Below are 18,027 nucleotides of genomic sequence, written 5' to 3' on the forward strand. Positions count from 1 at the left end.
ACAAGAGATTTGCCTGAACAAAATGGCGCTACATTTGGAGTCATCAGCAGAGAAAGCCTATAGTTGGAAGATTCTCCAGGCCGTGGTTGCTCACGGTACTAAAAATAGTAAAACCTCACTAGTTTGTCCTTCATGCATCTGCCCACCTCATCACTCATGCCCACAAAATGGCTGCATCTCCGGATCTAACAGCTGAGGGCACACAGCATTTAGAAGCAGCTCTCTAGTGTAGTAACATATGTTACTAAGACTTTGTGACTTGTATGAAACATGCTACAGCATGTTTTCTCGCATGCTATCAAGAATAATAAACGGCAAAAACTAAATTGTCCTTGTCAATCAAAAAACAAAATGCCAGAGTGTGAGGCGTTACCTTTGCTTTTTTCCCCACTGTTTGCTCACATAGGAGTAGATTGTAATGTTATGATCTGTCCTAGGTAGCTGCTCTGCCTCAGGATCAGGCCAAGGAATGAATTGTGACATCTGGGGTGGGAGTAGGTTACCTCACATCTTGTTGTAGAGCAGCTTACTCCCACCTACATGCCTAGCTGATAAGTAGGGAGCCAGGACTCACGTCCTTCTCTGCCTCCCACCCACCCACTTACAGGTGAGAGCATTGGGGAGCAGCCCCTGGTCTCCAGCACTCTGTGCCTTGGAGTCCCAGTCTGAGCAAAGCTAAGCAGAGGAGTCTGTGGAGTCACAATCAGTGTTGTATAAGTATGTTGAGTGTAGGTTCAGAGATCAAAGGCCAGCTTCATTTCGGAAGGCAGGGCTCTAGACTGCAGGGCGGTGCAGGCTGCAGTCAGCATCAATTGCTGTTGTGTTTGTTACGTAATGTTTAAATAAAAACAATATTGCTGTTAAACACAAGCTCCCCGTGTTTTAAGTAGAACAATTCAGGGTAGCAGTGCCCTCCCCTTCCTCCTTACACACCTGTGTGGAAGCCTGTGATGATCTAACCCTTAGTCAATAATTTCCCAGGAACTGGTGGGATTGAGTGAGATTCTACTGTGCTGGCTGAGGTGCTGTGCCTTGTTTGGCTCCCTATGTTGCTCGCTCCTTCCCTGGAGTGGGGGTAAGAAGTGAATGCTGAAAAGAGCATTAGCCCCACAAGTTAAATTCTTTTCTCAGAGTTGTCCTGTTCTAACACCTCACTAGGAAATATTTCAAACAAAACTGCTGGTTTCATCATTGGTTGGACTCATTACGTTGATAGTTTGACATATTGTTAATATAATGGGCATTTGTACAATATTGGAAGGGCAGATTTAGGGCTGAATTTTGTAGAGGTGGCTCTGATCAGAGGCCTATCTCCTAGTAAGAGTTTCAACCACCTCTGGATCTCCAATAAGGCAGACCATGACAGAGCGGGGCACTCGTGCCCAGTGAATCCCTAAGAAAATTAATGAACAGGTAGGACAAATGTTGCTTCTTTTATCAGATTGCCATTATAATAGTGACATACATGTTATGGGCCAGATTAATCCCCAGTGCAACATCATCATCATTATTATTATTATTTTGTTCGTATTATTGTAGCACCTCGGAGCCTCAGTCATGGATCAGGACTCCATTGTGTTAGGCACTGTACAAACACAGAACAAAAAGGTAGTCCACACCTCAAAAAGGTTAAAGTCACTCCTAGGAATAATTTCACATACATGCACAAACACTACTTCATGCACATTCACCAGCCAGAATGTTAATACCTATAGACAAGGTTGAAAACGTTGAGTCAAATTCCTCTCTGCCGTAATCGCTGAAGGGGATACTCTATGGAGGAATTTGGCCCATTAACTTGAAGTAATTGTTTTGTTGTGAGTTATATTTTATAGCTGAACAATGAAGACATACGATTAGAGTTAAATGAATATATTTTTTTAAAACTAAAGGGACCTTTCTAAGACCTCTCTTTTTCATAGTAATATTGCCCTCTAGTGTTTTTTTCTGAAAACAGCAATTGCATATACTATTATCAATGAACGTCATAGAATTTATGCTCGTTTTACAGCATACAGCACCAGAATAGATCTCTGAGCAGCCTAAATCTTTTAACAGCACAGCCCTACAACCAGAATAAACATCTAGACCAATATCTCCCGTAAGCGGTTCTAGCCATTTTCCAGCGGGTCCCTCGTCCCCCCTCTCTGCACAGGCTCCACCCCAGAGTCTGCCGGGCGGTGCTTCATTTAAAGAGGCACTGCCCAGTTGAAAACAAAACCCAGGCTAGAACGAATCCGGGGCCCGGCCCGTGTGAATAGCACCTCGCACGCGAAACCACTTTACCCGGGCACCTTCCCCCCCGCAGCGCCAACACCCCGCAACCGGGCTGGGCTGCGCTTTTGGTCGCTTCTCAGGAGTGCATGTGCCTGGCGCTGCAGCGTCCGCCGTGCAAACCTCTGCCCCGCAGCACCGCGGGTTCGCTCCCCGCTGGGAGTCTGTGGCGCGGGGATCGGGGCCTCGCCTAGAGCTGAGCAGCCACAACCTGCTTCCCCCGCAATCGCCCGTTCAAATAAAACACCCCTGGGGGCGTGTCTACGGGTTTGGGCGGCGCGGCCCCCTTAACACACCCCTCCCCATTGGGTTGTGCTCGGCAGCCGCGCCCCTTGCCGGGCAGTTTATAAAGCAGCCGCTGCGCTCCAGTCCCGACTCCCTGACAGACGTAGCCACTGGAGCAGTCGCGTAAAGCAGCAGGAAAAGCAGCGCAGCGCACTATGCCGGTGGTTCTCGGGTACTGGGACATCCGCGGGGTGAGTCCGAGCTGCAGCGCCGGGGGGGGCTGCTATTTTCATTTCCCCCTGGGCCTGACTCTCTAGCCGAGTGGGGTCATGTCTCTGGAGGCTGCTGACGCTGGGTGGGACCCTACCAAATTCATGGCCATGAAGAATGTGTCGTTGACTGTGAAATCGGGTCTTGTCTGTGCTTTTAACCTCTACTGATTTCACGGGGGACACCGGCGCTCCTCAAATGGGGGGCCCTGACTCAAAAGGGGGTCACAAGGTAACTTTAGGGGTTTGCCACCCTTACTTCTGTGCTGCCTTCAGAGGTGGGCAGCTGGCAAGTGGTGGCCGGTGGCCGGGCAACCAGCTCTGAAGGCAGCTCCCCACCAGCAGCAGTGCAGAAGTAAGGGTGGCAAGACCATACTGTGCCAGCCTTAATTCTGTGCTGCTGACTGGCTCTGAAGAAGTACCACAACCCCCCCCCCCCCCCCCACACACACACACACTAACCTTCTAACTTCCCACACACACACACACACACAACTCCTTGTTGGGTCAGGACCCCTACCATTACAGCATGCTGACACTTCAGATTTAAAGAGTTGAAATCATTAAATTTGCAATTTTAAAAAATCCTAGGACTGTGAAATTGATCAAAATGGGCCATGAATTTGGTTGGGCCCTATTGATGGAACCTGCTTGTTAATTATGCCATACAGCCCACCTGCTCCTCCTTGCAGCAAAAGGAGCATGTGGCCCCTGCTGCTTTTCTGCATTGTTTTCAACAGAGCCCTCTGCTGTTGCAAGAGTCTCCGCAGAAGAGCACCCAGAAAAACAAAATAAGGGTGCCCCTGTGCTTTGGCCCAGGGGGTCTCTAGGGATCTGTAGGCGGCTCCGGGGCTATGGGACAGGCGTTGGGGAAGTGGCCTGTGTTCATAGGTGGTGAGTTACATGGGTCCATGGTGCCCGTGCTCCATCAATATTTAGGAACGTGGGCCTGGCTCCACCAATGTTTGGGCTTACCGTGCTTTGGGGAGGCCCCCATGCTTCAGGGGGACATAAGGTCCAGGGCAGCCTGGGGGGTTAGTGGGGAGTCTGATGCCGGCAGCAGCGAGCGATTTGGCCCCAGCGCACCCCACTGGCTCCTCGCGTTGCCATGGGCAGGTAGAGGGCCAAAGCCTCTGACTCAAGATTGGAGGTGGGGGGGAATCTCGCTCCATTATCTATTTCCCTTCCCACTCCAATGGGAAAACGCAGAACAGGGATGGTCCCAAACTGTCCCAAGCCACTGGAAAGCAGAAACGGCCTTACACCTGAGCATGCCATCGCCTGCTCCCACGCACATGGTGCTGCGCACTGTAGCCCTCGTGCCTTGCACGGTATCCATGTGGGAAGGGCTGGATTGCAAAACGGTTACACTTGCAAGCCTTGTGTGCAGCTGGGGGTGGTAGGTTTTGAGGTTTGGCTGGCACTGGGCACTAAACTGCTCTGCCTGCACTTGTTCGAGCCTGCCTTGGTGGGGAGCTCATAGCGGTTTTGGGGGAGCTGACGTGAGTCTGGAGTTGCCTGCCTCTGGGGGGAGGGTGCTGCTCTGGTGGTGGTGAGTTCTAATCCAGCTCCTCTCACTGACTATATGTCCGCAGGCAGGACTGTTGGCCTCATGCAGGGTTATTTCCATTGTTTGAGTACTTGATTTGGCTGGGGCCTGGTCTTCAGGTGATACCCATTGGGCACCCACAGTTAGAAACCATTCTTTAGAAACTAGATCTTAATCTGTGCCTCAGTTTCCCTACCTGCAAAGATGATGTGTGTGATGGAAGGGGTGGGGCAAAGGAGACTGACCTGCCTTTTGTATGGGCTAAGATGTCTAAGCACTTGAGGACGAGTGCTGTAGTGACTGTCACCAGGGAGGGGACTGACGGGTGAAAGAGGAGAAGTCACTGCTCCCTTTCATTGCTGCAACCACAGTGACCCGGCTCCTGAAAGACAAACCACGACCTTCGTCAAAGGAATCTCTTGGGGTTGAATTTCCAGACTGCTTTTGGGGTGGGCGTGGGGGAGGAGGGACGATGAAGTCTGTTCAGTGAACTCCCTTGAGGCTGAAGAATTACATTAGACCAGGAAGACTCTCACTCCGGCTTGCAGGCTGCCAGTGACTCTTTATCATGTCTCCTGTGGCTCTTGCAGCACATCATTAAAATACTGATTTAATTATTAACCAATCAGGATGCTTATGCTATGCTTATGCTAACCAATTGTAGTTGCTGAATTAATACTTGCACTGTCATTTTGCTGTGAGAATAATATAAGCTGTAGATATTTCCTGCCATACTGTTTAAATATGAATATATAGTACTATAGTAAATGAAATGATGAGTTCACACCCTTGTGGCTCTTCTGGGTAAAGCTGATGGCTAACTTGACTCCTGTAGCCCGAGGTCGGAATCCCCCTGCTCTAACGCCAATACTTGCAGGCTCTCACGTTGCCCTGGTCTTCTCCCTACAGCTTGTCCACTCCATCCGACTGCTGCTGGAATACACGGGCACCGTGTACGAGGACAAGATGTACAGCTGTGGGGAAGGTGAGTGGTGCAGGCAGGGAGCAAAGCTAGCCCTCCCCGGCTCATTGAGTGGAAAGCATTCTGAGGGGCCAGGAATGGCTCGTTTGTGTAGGAGCTCTGCTCCCAGCTCTGCGGAGACACCCCTTTTCCTTGCCAGGCGAAAGGCTCTAATGAGCCTGCTGGTGGCTGTGAGGGCCTCTTGCCTGGCTGACTTGGACTAGTCACAGCTCTGTGCAGTCTGAGTCTCCAGGGAGCAAAGGGCTTCCTGGTCCCTACAAGAAATTCTTAGCATGAATCTCCTTCAGTGGAGTGCCATGCATTCTAGACGGTCATGTGCTGCTGCATGCTGACCTGGTGTTTGATGGGGTAATGTTTACACTAAGGAAGTAGGGAAGGGATCCCACAGTCCTTGGCTGTTGGACTGGTATCTGACAAACTATGTAGTCAGAGCTGGATTAACCAACATACCAATGAGGCCTGAGCCAGCCTAGGGCTGCTAATCTGCCAATGTCTGGCTGTTAGACCTAGCCACTAGGAAATTTAGAGTTAACTCTTCATTCATTCATTTCAGGACTGTGTCCTGTCTTACCAGTCTGCTCAAACACCTGCTCCTAGCTCTCAGCAAATCCCACTGCACTGGATTCTCTAGAATCTAATTTAGTGAGTGTGCTAATAATCTGTCTTTAAAGACAGCTAGAAAACTACCTGTTGCGAGGAACATTTTCCCATAACAAACTCACCAGAAAGTTGCATGCTCGTTAGCTTGGGTTTTTAATCCTCCATCCCTGGCATGTGCTCTGGATTCTCTTGGTGCCTGAGTGCTTTCAGCATAAAGGGAATTGCTCCAGATGACCTCCCCAAATATCTTTGCTGCTCTTGTGAGGCAGTTCAGGATCTAAACACTTGTTACCAGTGGCTTAGGCTATTGCTACCATGGAGAAGCCCCCCATTTTATCCTGCACCAAGCAGTTAGGTGTTGTGACAGGGTCAGACCAGATGGCTACAGGAGAGTGATAGAAGGCAGATATATTCGCCCCAGATTAAGTAGGTCTCTTTTCTTTGGGTAAGGTAACAGGAAAGGTTCCAGAACAATCAGGAACTTTCTGGAAACAATTAAAGCAGACAGGCTGATTAGAACACCTGCAGCCAATCAAGAAACTGCTAGAATCAATTAAGGCAGGCTAATCAGGGCACCTGGGTTTAAAAAGGAGCTCACTTCAGTTTGTGGTGTGGGTGTAAGGAGCTGGGAGTGAGAGGATGTGCTGCTGGAGGATTGAGGAGTATAAGCATTAACAGACATCAAGAAGAAGGTCCTATGGTGAGGTTAAAGAAGGTATTGGGAGAAGGCCATGGGGAAGTAGCCCAGGGAATTCTAGCTGTTGTGCAGCTGTTCCAGGAGGCACTTGAGACAGCTGCAGTCCACAGGCCCCTGGGCTAGAATCTGGAGCAGAGGGTGGGACTGGGTTTCCCCCAAACCTACCAATTGACCTGGACTGTGGGCCCTACCAGAGGGGAAGGTCTCTGGGCTGTTCCCCAACCCACATGGTGAATCTCTGAGGCAAGAAAATCCACCAATAAGCGCAGGACCCACCAAGATAGAGGAGGAACTTTGTCATAGTGTATATGTTCTGACATCCTCATTGCATGTAGCTCTAATAGCATCTGTCAGCTGTAGTCCATGCTACTGCTTAGCATCTGTTGCATGCAGCAATACAATCTTAGGTTGGGATCATGTAGGATCAGGGGAAGTGATGTTGGGTTGGTTCACTCTTCAGGGGTGGGACAGAACTTGGTACTGCTGATCTCCAGCGTGAACAGTGAAGCTGGGTCATTACCCCTGAGTGCTCCGCTGAGCACCAGTATTAATTTAGGGTATGTCACTCTGCAAAATGTGTTCGCCTGGGCTGGCTAATTCTAGTTGCCTTAACTTCCTGGTTAAGGCAGTTGTAGTTCTAATGTAAGGTAGCAGGTAGACTTAAACACCAGACTCCCCTCTAGTCTTTGTCTTTGGTCAACAGATTGAGTTAAAACTACAACTGCCATGTCTGTGGTCATTAGGATTTTAACTTGTGGTAAGGACACTTTCTCTTGGTGTGAAAACACCGTTAGTGTTCTCATGCCCTGGCCAAATTCTAACTCTTGTCACCACATTCTGCCAAGCTGAAACCGCAGAGGAAGACCAACTAGATTGAGAACACCCTGCATTGTGCCCTAACATGTTGCAGAGGGTTGTGGTGAGCTGATGGGACTGCCCCATCTCACCTGAGGGGGCAGTAAGTGTGCATGGATCACTGCTCTTATTGGCCAAATAAAGTCCCAGTACGCTGAGAGGTTTTGTACTCAACACTGCCCTCTAGAAACCAAGAAGGCTTATTTCCTCTTACCTGGTGTAAAGAGAAGAACAGGAGGACTTGTGGCACCTTAGAGACTAACAAATTTATTAGAGCATAAGCTTTCGTGGACTACAGCCCACTTCTTCGGATGCATATAGAATGGAACATATATTGAGGAGATATATATACACACATACAGAGAGCATAAACAGGTGGGAGTTGTCTTACCACCTCTGAGAGGCCAATTAATTAAGAGAAAAAAAAAAACCTTTTGAAGTGATAATCAAGCTAGCCCAGTACAGACAGTTAGATAACAAGTGTGAGAATACTTACAAGGGGAGATAGATTCAATGTTTGTAATGGCTCAACCATTCCCAGTCCTTATTCAAACCGGAGTTGATTGTGTCTAGTTTGCATATCAATCTGACATCAGGAATCAAAATACTCAAAGACCAGTGGGAGAACACTTTAACCTGTCTGGTCATTCAGTGACAGACCTGCGGGTGGCTATATTACAACAGAAAAACTTCAAAAACAGACTCCAACGAGAAACTGCTGAGCTAGAATTGATATGCAAACTAGACACAATCAACTCCGGTTTGAATAAGGACTGGGAATGGTTGAGCCATTACAAACATTGAATCTATCTCCCCTTGTAAGTATTCTCACACTTGTTATCTAACTGTCTGTACTGGGCTAGCTTGATTATCACTTCAAAAGTTTTTTTTTTTTCTCTTAATTAATTGGCCTCTCAGAGGTGGTAAGACAACTCCCACCTGTTTATGCTCTCTGTATGTGTGTATATATATCTCCTCAATATATGTTCCATTCTATATGCATCCGAAGAAGTGGGCTGTAGTCCACAAAAGCTTATGCTCTAATAAATTTGTTAGTCTCTAAGGTGCCACAAGTCCTCCTGTTCTTCTTTTTGCGGATACAGACTAACACGGCTGCTACTCTGAAACCTTTCATTACCTGGTGTAGGCTCTTTTAACCTGTATTCCCAGCAGGTGTAGTTCCACACTGGTTACAGCTCTCTGGTGTTATCCAGGCCAGAGTTTTTGGACACACTGCAAGTTGAATTGGCTGACAGTGGACTTTGAGTTTATTATTTACAACTCTGTCAATAACTTAACAGGGTGGACTCAAGTTAATTGGCAGCCGACTCAAATTACAACAGGTCCTGAAACTGTGCACCTGTTCTAAAGAAAGCTGCACCTGTTTTAACTTAAGGTGCAGTTTTTTTTTTAAACTGGCTTAGCTATACTGGTGTGAAGGACTGTGTAGACCTTTTTTTATTTCAGTTCAGACCAGGCTTATAGTTAGGTGTATTTCATTTTAGCATGACTTAAAACCAGAGTAAAGGGGAGCCACATAGCTTTTTGCACCAGTTTAACCTTCACCAGGTTAGAAATTTCACCTTAATTTAAACCAAAGCAGCCTTCTTGTGTAGACATGGCTACTTGATGACTGGGAGAGAGCTGGCCTGGAAAGATTCTGGCTCAGGCCCTCTTTGACTTAGGACCTGATTTTCAAGCGTTCTGAGCCCCTGGTATGTTCTCCCCCTTCAGTGAGCTGATGTTGGTCAGCACCATGGAGAATCTGCACCACAAGTGTGTGCCATGCTGCCCCAAGATGCTAGGGGGAGGAATTAGGTGGATGTGTTGGCATTGGCCTGGGATCTACCCTCTCTGTTCTCCTTCCTGCTCTGGACTATGACAAAAGCCAGTGGATTAAGGAGAAGGAGAAGCTGGGACTGGATTTCCCAAATGTATGTAGAGTTACTCTGGGTGGGCAGGCAGGTCCTTCCTTGGGGTGTGGTGGGTTTGGGAGTTTCACTGATTAAGATGGATTCTGGGTGGGGACCAATGCTGGGGTATCGGTGGGGTTCTTGTGCAGAAGTAGCAGGGAGGGGGGAGTGTGGGAGCCGGAGAAGTAGGAAGAGCTTGCTTACTAACCTTGCCTCTGACTGTCCTTCCAGCTGCCCTACCTCATCGATGGCAAGAACAAGCTCACGCAGAGCAATGCCATCCTCCAGTACATTGCACGCAAGCACAAGTTGTGTGAGTATCGGTGGGGGGAGGTCTGGGCCTCACTAATGGTCAAGGGGCTGGGATTTGGCTGGGTAGCTGCCGGTGAGCACTCTGACATTTGTTGTGTCTACCAGGTGGCGAGACGGAGGAGGAGATGCTGTGAGTGGACATGCTGGAGAACCAGGCCATGGATTTCCGTATGAGCCTTGTAATGATCTGCTACAATCCTGACTTTGTGAGTTCATCCATGCTGTCCTGGGGGCTGCAACAAGACCTTGTTGATTTCAGGACAAATCCCACTCCAATACTATGCTATTGGCACACACAGCATTTTCCATACTAGATTGGGTCCATTTAGCTGGTATTCTGCTTCTGGCCCAATACTTAATCCTTCAGGGGCAGGTGAATAATGGTCTGAGTCACTTGCATAATGCTGTACCGGGGGAATTCCTTCCTGGCCCTCACAGGTGACCTGCCCTGAAACATGATACTGCTCACCCTTAGATTCCTATTATGACAATGGCAAACTCCAGGTGCCCTTCCCACTACAAGAATTTACTGTACATTGGGTGGGCACAGGGCTGCCTTGGTCTAATCCACAGCTGTCTCTGAAAACTTTCCCTCTTCCTCTCTGCAGGAGAAACTGAAGCCTGGCTACTTGGAGCAGTTGCCTGGGAAGCTGAAGCTGTTCTCTCAGTTCCTGGGGAAGAGGAAGTGGTTTGCTGGGGAGAAGGTACATGGTGGGGGTGTGATTGGGGGAGGGGCATGGGAACAGACTTGACTGGCCTGTGTCACTTCTCTCTCTCTTCTCTCTCCAGATCACTTTTGTTGACTTTGTCATGTACGACATCCTGGACCAGAATCGCATGTTTGAGCCCAAGTGCCTGGATCAGTTCCAAAACCTGAAGGATTTTCTTTACCGCTTTGAGGTGAGGTTTGCCCTGACTCCTGTAATGCACTGCTCTGGTTATCCAGGGACAACCCAGCTGCAAACATTAACTCCTTTGCAGAGAACTGGGCAACAGGCAAAGAATTTCATTTGCTAACAGATACAGCAGCTGCCAGAGCTATTGCTAACAAGTACTTGTTAGTGCTTCTGGTGGTAATGGAGATGTCAGACTGCCCCCCTTTGGCACCAGTAGGGCAGACAACTCTGGAGGGAGTGAAGTCGTCTTTGCTCTGTAACCACACAGGTTTTTCCCCTCCCAGTGCCCTGTAGATTTGCTTCAGCCCTGACTGAGGCCTTCCTCTAAGAGTCGTCTCTCTCCTTGGCCATGTATCTGATGGGCTCTCTGCTGGCCTCTGAGGGACTGGCTACCTCCTTCTCTAATGAGGTAGCCACATCTTGGTGCCCCGCTTGCTTGGTGATCTTGGCAGACACTCTTCAGGTGGCACTGGCAAGCTGGGATGGGACACTCCTATCCTGTGAGCCCTCCTAAGCAATGTCTCTTGGGATTCCCAAAGCACACTTGCTCCTGTTCTACTTTGTCCTTGCTCTGTATGTTGTTGGCCATGAGCTGCTGTGGAAATGGCTGAAGTGGCAGGCACTGGTTCCAGGTGGAAATAGGTGCTGGGACAGAAAGGAAGCAAAAGCCATACTTGCCATTAGTAGTTTTCTATATTCTCCCAGCCTGACTCCTGCCATAGTTTCAGTGAAGCAAAAGAGGGTCCTTGTATGTGGATCGGGGCAATGGGCCAGTCTCCAGTCTGCCAAGGTACAAGGTAGTATCCGGGAGCTGGTTATGGATTCCTAACTTTGGCCTGGGCCAAGGCCAGGGCCAGAGCAGAGAGCAGCAATGGGGCTGCTCTAACCTGTGGCAGGAGGCAACAGTCCCTAAAGGATTATATTACAACTGAGGATGTGCTCTGGCCACTCCTGCCCTGGGGACTGTAGGGAGGAGGTACAGGAGCCAACTTTGCACTCAGGGGATCACCACTATTCAGTGCTGGGGGAAACCCTAGCTAGTTCAGGGTGTGGCCACTCCTTGAGCAGCACAAAGGAAGTAGGGCAGAAAACATCCCACTGTGCCAGCAGGTATAACTGGTTCCTCAGGGACTTGCTAGACATAACACTGATCAGACTCCTTACCGGGGGATGTGGGGGACCCCCTTTGGTGTGGCCCAGAAGAGGCTTCATGTTAATGTTTCAGGGGGTTGAGGCTGTGTTGTGAGGTGGTTTGGGAAGCAGACTGTCTCCCCTCTGCTCAGGGCTCTTCCTCTGCTCTCTCCTTTCTCCTCCTCCCCCTCCCCCTCCCCCTCCCCCCCCCCCCCCCCCCAGGCCCTGGAGAAGGTCGCAGCCTACATGAGCTCTAGCCGCTTCATGAAGACTCCCGTCAACAACAGGATGGCCAAATGGAGCAACCAGAAGAAGTAGATCTGTGTGGAAGGGAGGGGCTGGAGAGGAATAATCCAGAGCCCCCACTTGCTGTTTGTGTACGGACTCCCTCAGATCGGATGTTGTGAGGGGGTGGACAGTTGAATATGGTAAGTGGCGGCTTCAGCGAATTGCTCTGTGGACCAATCACTAAACGTGTGTAGTGACCCTACTCTGAAATGACCAGCCAATAAATGTTTAGTAATTGCACAATGGCTCCCTCTTGCTGAGTTGCCGTAGCCTCCCTGGAGGAAACCAGCCTCTCCAGTGCTGTCTGTTCAGTTAACCAAGCTGGGAATAGCCAAGTACCCAGCACCACATCACATCTCCTACAGGGCATCAAGACCAAATCCTGCTTTGGCTTTGATGCCTCTGCAGTTGTCAGTGGAGTGGTGCAGGTGGAACTTCCCCCAACCCCTGGTCATGTAGACTCATGCTGTTGATGTACCTCCCTTGGTGGCTAGGGTGAACCAAACTAACAGCATCAGCCTGAGACTCAGGCCTGGTCTACACTACGGGTTTAGGTCGACTTTAGCAGCGTTAAACCAAATTAAGCCTGGACACGTCCACACAATGAAGCCCTTTCTTTCGACTTAAAGGGTCCTTTAAACCGGTTTCTTTACACCACCTCTGACGAGGGGATTAGCGATAAAACCGGTCTTTGCGGGTCGGAATTGGGGTAGTGTGGACGGAATTCGACGTTATTGGCCTCCGGGAGCTATCCCACAGTGCTTCATTGTGACCGCTCTGGACAGCACTCTCAACTCAGATGCACTGACCAGGTAGACAGGAAAAGACCCGCGAAGGTTTGAATTTCATTTCCTGTTTGCCCAGCATGGAGAGCACAGGTGACCCCGCAGAGCTCATCAGCACAGGTAACCGTGATGGAGTCCTCCCAGGATCGCAAAAGAGCTCCAGCATGGACCGAACGGGAGGTACGAGATCTGCTCGCCATATGGGGAGATGAAGCAGTGATAGCTGAACTCCGTAGCAGTAAAAGAAATGGAAAAGTATTAGAAAAGATCTCCAAGGCCATGAAGGACCGAGGCCATAACAGGGACACACAGCAGTGCCGCGTGAAAATTAAGGAGCTACGGCAAGCTTACCACAAAGCCAGAGAAGCAAACGGAAGGTCCGGGGCAGAGCCGCAAACTTGCCGCTACTACGCGGAGCTGCATGCGATCCTAGGGGGTGCAGCCACCACTACCCCAACCGTGTGCTATGACTCTCTCACTGGAGAAACACACAGGGAAGACGGTTCGGGGAACGAGGAAGATGACGATGGAGGTACTGTAGGTAGCTCACAGCAGCAAGGAAGCGGAGAAACCGGTTTCCCCAACAGCCAGGATATGTTTGTGACCCTGGACCTGGAACCAGTAACCCCCGAACTCACCCAAGACCCTCAGGGCACACAGGAGACCTCTGGTGAGTGTAACTTTGTAACTATTTGTAAACATTACAAAAAAAAAAAAAAGCAAGCGTGTTTAATGATTACTTTGCCCTGGCAATCGCGGCCAGTACATCTACTGGAAAAGTCTGTTAACGTGTATGGGGATGGAGCGGAAATCCTCCAGGGACATCTCCAGAAAGCTCTCCTGGTTGAAATGGGGTGATTTTATTAAGGGGACATTCAGAGGCGCCCGTTCCTGCTCTTCTGACCAGAAATGTTCCCCGCTGTTAACCACGCGGTGGGGGGAGGGGTGAAGTGATCATCCCAGAGAATCGTGTGTGTGGGGGGGGGTGGTTTACTTGTGTTTGTGCCGCATGTTAACCGGGAAACCGCAGCCCCCTCCTTTTACATTGAAACCCCATTTTAAATGGACAACCCAATTCATCCTTGATATGGGAAATGCGCTGCTGTTTGCAACCTTTCCCGCATGTTAAGAAGGTTAAAAAAGCCAAAACACTGTGGCCTACGATGGCTGCCTGCAAGCCGAAATATGCGACCTTGTAATGAAAGAGTGTACCCATTGTTCTCTAAAATGTCTTTTTTAACCACCTCTCCCTTCTCCTCCGCCAGCTGCAAATGTTTCTCCTTCGCAGAGGCTCGTGAACATTAGAAAGAGAAAACGTAGGACGAGGGACGAGATGTTCACGGAGCTGCAGATGTCCGCCCAGGCTGATAGAGCACAGCAGAATGCGTGGAGGCAGTCAATGTCGGAAATGAGAAAAGCCCAATATGAACGAGAGGAGAGGTGGCGGGCTGAATCGCGGGAAGAACAGAGCAAGTGGCGGGCTGAAGACGATAGGTGGCGTCAGCTTGCAGACAGACGGCAAGAGGCAATGCTCCGTCTGCTGGAGCATCAAACTGATATGCTCGAGCGTATGGTTGAGTTGCAGGAAAGGCAGCAGGAGCAGAGACCGCCGCTACAGCCCCTGTGTAACCAACAGCCCTCCTCCCCAAGTTCCATAGCCTCCTCACCAAGACGCCCAAGAACACGGTGGGGGGGCCTCCGTCCACCCAGTCACTCCACCCCAGATGATCGCCCAAGCATCAGAAGGCTGGCCTTCAATAAGACTTAAAGTTTTAAAATGCAGTGTGTCCTTTTCCATCCCTCCTCCCCCACCCATCCCAGGCTACCTTGGCAATTATCCCCCTACCTCTGTAAGGAACTAATAAAGAATGCATGAATGTTTTAAAAAAAAATGACTTTATTGCCTCTGCAAATGGGAGGGGAAGGTGGGGTGGGGTGGTTGGTTTACAGGGAAGTAGAGTGAACCGGGTCGGGGGGGGGTGGTTTGGAGGGTTCATCAAGGAGAAACAAACAGAAGTTTCACACAGTAGCCTGGCCAGTCACAAAACTCGTTTTCAAAGCTTCTCTGATGCACACCGCGCCCTGCTGTGCTCCTCTAACCGCCCTGGTGTCTGGCTGCGCGTAATCAGCGGCCAGGCGAGTTGCCTCAACCTCCCACCCCGCCATAAAGGTCTCCCCCTTACTCTCACAGATATTGTGGAGCGCACAGCAAGCAGCAATAACAATGGGGATATTCTTTTCGCTGAGGTCTGAGCGAGTCAGTAAGCTGCGCCAGCGTGCTTTTAAACGTCCAAATGCACATTCCACCACCATTCGGCACTTGCTCAGCCTGTAGTTGAACAGGTCCTGACTCCTGTCCAGGCTGCCTGTGTACGGCTTCATGAGCCATGGCATTAAGGGGTAGGCTGGGTCCCCAAGGATCACGATAGGCATTTCAACATCCCCAATGGTCACTTTCTGGTCCGGGAAGAAAGTCCCTTCCTCCAGCTTTCGAAACAGAGCAGAGTTCCTGACGTTGGTGTTGGTGAAACGTCCCTTGTGATCCACCAGGGCTTGCAGCAGCATTGAAAAGTACCCCTTGCGGTTTACGTAGTCGGTGGCTTGGTGCTCCGGTGACAAGATAGGGATATGGGTTCCGTCTATGGCCCCGCCACAGTTTGGGAATCCCATTTCAGCAAAACCATCCACTATTGACTGCACGTTGCCCAGAGTCACTACCCTTGCTATCACCAGGTCTTTCATTGCCCTGGCAAATTGGATCACAGCAGCCCCCACCGTAGATTTGCCCACTCCAAATTGATTCCCGACTGACCGGTAGCTGTCTGGCGTTGCAAGCTTCCACAGGGCTATCGCCACTCGCTTCTCAACTGTGAGGGCTGCTCTCATCTTGGTATCCTGGCGTTTCAGGGCAGGGGAAAGCAAGTCACAAAGTTCCGTGAAAGTGCCCTTACGCATGCGAAAGTTTCGCAGCCACTGGGAATCGTCCCATACCTGCAGCACGATGCGGTCCCACCAGTCTGTGCTTGTTTCCCGGGCCCAGAATCGGCGTTCCACGGCATGAACCTGCCCCAGTGACACCATGATTTCCACATTGCTGGGGCCTGTGCCTTGTGAGAGGTCTATGTCCATGTCAATTTCCTCATCACTCTCGTCGCCGCGCAGCAATCGCCTCCTCGCCTGGTCCGGGTTTCGCCTTGGCATGTCCTGGCTCTGCATATACTCCAGGACAATGCGCGTGGTGTTCATAGTGCTCATAATTGCCGCGGTGATCTGAGCGGGCTCCATGATCCCAGTGCTAGCTATGGCGCCTGGTCAGAAAAAAGGCGCGAAAGTAGTATCTGATGGACCAGGAGAAGGAGGGAGGGCGGGAGGGAGGGAGGGCCGAGTGACGACATGGCGTACAGGTACAGGAACAGGGAGAAACACAAACAACTGTCACACAGAATGGTCCCCCCAAAGATTAAACGGAAAACCCTGGGCTTAGCAGGCCATTGATTTCACGGAGGAAGGGGAAGCAAATGAATACAGAACAAATCTATTTTTTACATCTTAAGCTGGCAGCCGACGGTGCAGCATGAGTGATAGCCTCTCCAGTACGATGACGATGGATACCAATCATAAAATACCATCATCTGCCAAAAGGCAAGGGGCTGCTGCTGTGTAGCAATGCAGCCCCACGTCTGCCAGCCCCACGTCCGCCAGCACCCAGCATCGCCCTCGGCCTCTTCTGGGTGCTTAGCAGACAATACTGGGCAATTGGCAGAAAATAGTATATTACGACTGGTAGCCATCATCATCGAAACAGTAGCATGTCTGCCCAGGTGGCCATGATTGACAGCCACACCAATACAATGATGACGGGTACCAGTCATAATATACCATCGCCTGGCAAGGGGCTGGTGCAATGCAGCCCTACGGCTGCCAGCCCCATGGCTATCACTCATGCTACACCGTCTACCGCCAAAAGGCAGTTAGCAGCTGCTGCTGTGTAGCAATGCAGTCCCACGTCTGCCGGCACCCAGAGGACATATGGTGACGGTGAGCTCAGCTGAGCTGAGCGGGCTCCATGCTTGCCGTGGTATGTTGTCTGCACAGGTAACCCAGGTAAAAAGGCGCGAATCTATTGTCTGCGTTGCTGTGACGAGGGGGGAGGGGCCTGACGACATGTACCCAGAACCACCCGCGACACTGTTTTGCATCATCCGGGCATTGGGATCTCAACCCAGAATTCAAAGAAAAGGCGCGAACCGCTTCTCGGCTCTCTGAGCTGTGGCGCAAACGTAGTATCTGACGGACTAGGGGAAGGAGGGAGGGCGGGCCGAGTGACGACATGGCGTACAGGCACAGGGAATTAAAAATCAAGAACGGTGGCTGTGCATCAGGGAGAAACACAAACAACTGTCACACAGAATGGTCCCCACCAAAGATTAAACTGAAAACCCTGGGCTTAGCAGGCCGTTGATTTGACGGAGGGAGGGGGAAGCAAATGAATACAGAGCAAATCTATTTTTTACATCTTAAGACGACGGTGCAGCGTGACTGATAGCCCTCGGCATCTTTCTGGGTGCTTGGCAGCAAATACGGGGCGGCGTATGACGATGGTCTTCAGGCCTATTGCACAATCGGCTGCTCGGGGAAGACTCTGCTAACGTGCGATGACCCGACTTGTAATAGGACGGCTAATAGTCGTAATACACCATTTACTGCCAAAAGGCAAGCCCCACGGCTGCCAGCACCCAGATCGCCGATGAAGGCTACCAGTCTACTGCACCGTCTACCGCCAAAAGGCAGTTAGCAGCTGCTGCTGTGTAGCAATGCAGTCCCACGTCTGCTGGCACCCAGAGGACATATGGTGACGGTGAGCTCAGCTGAGCTGAGCGGGCTCCATGTTGTCTGCACAGGTAACCCAGGTAACCCAGGTAAAAAGGCGCAAATCTATTGTCTGCGTTGCTGTGACGGGGGAGGGAGGGGCCTGACGACATGTACCCAGAACCGCCCGCGACACTGTTTTGCATCATCCGGGCATTGGGATCTCAACCCAGAATTCAAAGGGGCGGCGGAGACTGCGGGAACTGTGGGATAGCTACCCATAGTGCAATGCTCCGGAAGTCGACGCTAGCCTTGTACTGTGGACGCGGTCCGCCGACTAGAGCACCTAGAGCATTTTATTGTGTGGACACACACAATCGGCTGTATACAACCGATTTCAATAAAACCGGCTTCTATAAATTCGAACTAATTTCGTAGTGTA

General features: G+C 50.4%; 1 protein-coding gene and 1 pseudogene across 1 annotated transcript; both read left to right on the forward strand.

Moving 5' to 3' along the window:
- Window positions 1-2,619: 2,619 nt before the first annotated feature.
- LOC101936878 (glutathione S-transferase Mu 1-like) lies at window positions 2,620-12,223 on the forward strand (annotated as a pseudogene).
- A 295-nt stretch (window positions 12,224-12,518) lies between these two features.
- On the forward strand, window positions 12,519-14,644 carry LOC135982998 (uncharacterized). The gene is made up of 2 exons (XM_065592099.1): window positions 12,519-13,446; window positions 14,042-14,644. Exons 1-2 carry the CDS (start codon window positions 12,906-12,908, stop codon window positions 14,542-14,544), a joined length of 1,044 nt encoding a protein of 347 aa, XP_065448171.1. The 5' UTR covers window positions 12,519-12,905; the 3' UTR covers window positions 14,545-14,644.
- The last annotated feature ends 3,383 nt before the right edge of the window (window positions 14,645-18,027 follow it).

Source organism: Chrysemys picta, chromosome 4 (genome assembly GCF_011386835.1).
Source record: "Chrysemys picta bellii isolate R12L10 chromosome 4, ASM1138683v2, whole genome shotgun sequence".
NCBI lineage: Eukaryota > Metazoa > Chordata > Testudines > Emydidae > Chrysemys > Chrysemys picta.